Consider the following 3,393-nt stretch of genomic DNA (forward strand, 5'->3'; position numbering starts at 1 on the left):
AAAAAAAGTAATCGAAAAAGTAGTCAGAATAAATAAAAATAAAACGAGTAACCTAAATTGTTACTAACTTCAGTTTTCATCATATAATCTGTAATCAGTAACAGACTACAATTTGTTATTAATCTACTCAGCATTGCCTAACAGTGGATGGTGGCTGGTCACGTTTTTAAGGCTGTTGTCCTGCTTTTCTGTAACTTGTATTCTTTGAGTGTTTGTCTGAGACTGACATCTAGTAGACATTTCAAGCTTTACAGACTCGCAGACACGCCTGTTTTACACACGTCTCTCAAACACAGAACCGGGAAACAGGAATCACATGACTTAAGGGAAAAAGAAAGTGAAAGTGTAGTTGAGCTGTTGTGTGTTGCGTCTCTGTATTCATGCAGTAAAATGGCAGAAGCCAGATTTTCTCAGGATGAGCTCTCATGTCCGTTGTGTCTGGATCTCCTGAAGGATCCAGTGACCATCCAGTGTGGACACAGTTACTGTAAGAGCTGTATTACAGACTGCTGGGATCAGGAGGATCAGAAGAGAGTCTACAGCTGCCCTCAGTGCAGACAGACCTTCAGTCCAAGACCTGCTTTAGCTAGAAACACCATGCTGGCTGAAATGGTGGAGAAACTGAAGAAGACTATACTACCCGCTGACTGTTATGCTGGAGCTGGAGCTGGAGATGTGCAGTGTGACGTCTGTACTGGAAGAAAATACAAAGCCGTCAAGTCCTGTCTGGTGTGTCTGAACTCTTACTGTCAGAATCACCTCGAACAACATGAGAGTTGGTTTAGAGGAAAGAGACACAAAGTGACTGATGCCACTGGACGACTGCAGGAGATGATCTGCCAGAAACATGAGAAGGTCCTTGAGGTTTTCTGTCGCACTGACCAGAAATTAGGGCTGCACGATAAATCGCATGCGATATTTAATGCGCATCTTGTCAGAAAGCCGGTTCTGTAATCAGCATAAAAACCACGACACTGTATCAGCTGCAGCACAGAGGACAGAGAAACAGGTGATTAATACTAGCGATCAAGTTAATACTCAGTGTAGTGATCCAATAGTCTGTTTATTTCTGTATAGAGTCAAAGCTTAATTACACAAAACACAGAAACACTTTCAATTTGAAGCTCTACGTCTGTGTCAGTTTCACCTTTATAATACTTACTCTTGTAGTGTGAAACAGGCCTTAATCTTCATGTTAATTCATGTACGATGGTGGTAAACGATCATCCCTTCTGGAGTTTGAACCTACAGCCATTATTATCAGTTCCACTTTTACTGGATTAATCTGTTCACATGATGATTTAGTGCCAGTAGTTTTCTGTAATATTTACTGTCATTTGTCCTGCAGAAGCAGCTGAAGGAGACGCAGAAGACGTTCCAGCAGAGAATCCAGCAGAGAGAGAAAGATCTTCAGCAGCTGAGAGAGGCTGTGGAGTCTCATAAGGTGAGTCTGGAGAAGAAGAGAAGTTGGTAACGCTTTAGATTACAGCCCGCAATGTACCGCGCAATTAAACAGAATTTACAGCGTACCTGTTTGTAACTAAAAAGTACCTCCACAGTACCTACTCGTAGATATAAGGGAATAATATGCAATGTTTGGGGAATAAGGGGGTTATAACCTGCGAAATTATAAAGCATTTATACTGTAAGTATTTTATAACTAAAGGGCACCTATTCTGAAATTACGTGGTATGTATGACACACAGATCGAAATTTTCTGCGTAAGCATAACTTACAGCTGTACGTACGTGTAGGTAAACGGAAACAATGTGCAATGTTTGGGGGATAAGGGGGTAATGACTTGGAAAATTAAAAGTATTTATACTGTTAGTATTTCATAAGTAAGGTGTAACTATTCTAAGATTACGTGGTATGCATGACCTACTGTGTTAGGCAACAATATTATGATTTAGAAGTTGCCTTATTGTAATAACACAAAATATATGATGCAATATATTTTTACACTATGTACTGGGTACTTATTGTATTATTACAACCTATATCTTACATGACTGATACAAATAGTAAACTGTAGTATACTATAGTAGGCTATCATTTAGTAATTATAGTAAAGTTTAATAGTCCACCATAGTCTTTATACATTTTTACCAGAGTTTAGTTAAGAATATATGCTATAGTATTTACTAGTGTTTCTTTATGTGGGATCATGGAGATTATAAAGTATGGGAAAATTATTTAATGAGTTTCTGCTATGATTTGGTTTAGAAATTTCCAAATGAAAATTTACCTGATGCATATGGTCATCTCAGCAGCGAGTCCGTCAGCAGCATTGTACCGTCGAGGTGCAATACAGTGGAAAAGTACATTACCTGTTTCCAGCTGCTCCCAGGATATAACATATAAATATAACATCATAATACACAACACATGTATATCTACTGTATAATTGATGTTTTTTGATGTAATGTAGTGCTGTAGTGCTGATGGTACACTTGAACTTCCATATGTGGTTCGAGGCAAGTAGAATAAAATGAACTACAACATTTTTCTTAACTACTATGCAAACATACACCCTTGTTATATGTAGTTACTATGTAAGTCTAACATCCGTGGGCTGTAATTTAAAGTGATCCCTTGTTACCCTCTTGTTACGTGTAGTTACTGTGTAAGTGTAACATCCATGGGCTGTAATTTAAAGTGATCCCTTGTTACCCTCTTGTTACGTGTAGTTACTGTGTAAGTGTAACATCCATGGGCTGTAATTTAAAGTGATCCCTTGTTACCCTCTTGTTACGTGTAGTTACTGTGTAAGTGTAACATCCATGGGCTGTAATTTAAAGTGATCCCTTGTTACCCTCTTGTTACGTGTAGTTACTGTGTAACTGTAACATCCCCGGGCTATAATTTAAAATGATCCCATGTTACCCTCTTGTTAGTTGTAGTTACTGTGTAACTGTAACATCCGCGGGCTGTAATTTAAAGTGATCCCTTGTTACCCTCTTGTTACGTGTAGTTACTGTGTAACTGTAACATCAGTGGGCTGTAATTTAAAGTGATCCCTTGTTACCCTCTTGTTACGTGTAGTTACTGTGTAACTGTAACATCAGTGGGCTGTAATTTAAAGTGATCCCTTGTTACCCTCTTGTTACGTGTAGTTACTGTGTAACTGTAACATCAGTGGGCTGTAATTTAAAGTGATCCCTTGTTACCCTCTTGTTACGTGTAGTTACTGTGTAACTGTAACATCCGTGGGCTGTAATTTAAAGTGATCACTTGTTACCCTCTTGTTACGTGTAGTTACTGTGTAAATGTAACATCTGCGGGTTGTAATTTAAAGTGATCCCTTGTTACCTTCTTGTTACGTGTAGTTACTGTGTAAGTGTAACATCCACGAGCTGTAATTTAAAGTGATCCCTTGTTACCCTCTTGTTA

At 38.5% G+C, this 3,393-nt stretch overlaps 1 protein-coding gene across 1 annotated transcript in view; it reads left to right on the plus strand.

The window, feature by feature from the left end:
• Positions 1 to 344: 344 nt before the first annotated feature.
• Positions 345 to 3,393, plus strand: part of LOC107686811 (tripartite motif-containing protein 16-like) — a 10,340-nt gene continuing 7,291 nt past the window's right edge. The window contains exons 1-3 of the mRNA XM_016483938.1: positions 345 to 896; positions 943 to 1,009; positions 1,349 to 1,444. Of these exons, the coding sequence (XP_016339424.1) occupies positions 391 to 896; positions 943 to 1,009; positions 1,349 to 1,444 (669 nt within the window). The 5' untranslated portion in view covers positions 345 to 390. The remainder of the gene's footprint in view (positions 897 to 942; positions 1,010 to 1,348; positions 1,445 to 3,393) is intronic.

Source organism: Sinocyclocheilus anshuiensis, unplaced genomic scaffold (assembly GCF_001515605.1).
Source record: "Sinocyclocheilus anshuiensis isolate Anshui unplaced genomic scaffold, SAMN03320099.WGS_v1.1 scaffold601, whole genome shotgun sequence".
NCBI classification, from domain to species: Eukaryota; Metazoa; Chordata; class Actinopteri; order Cypriniformes; family Cyprinidae; genus Sinocyclocheilus; species Sinocyclocheilus anshuiensis.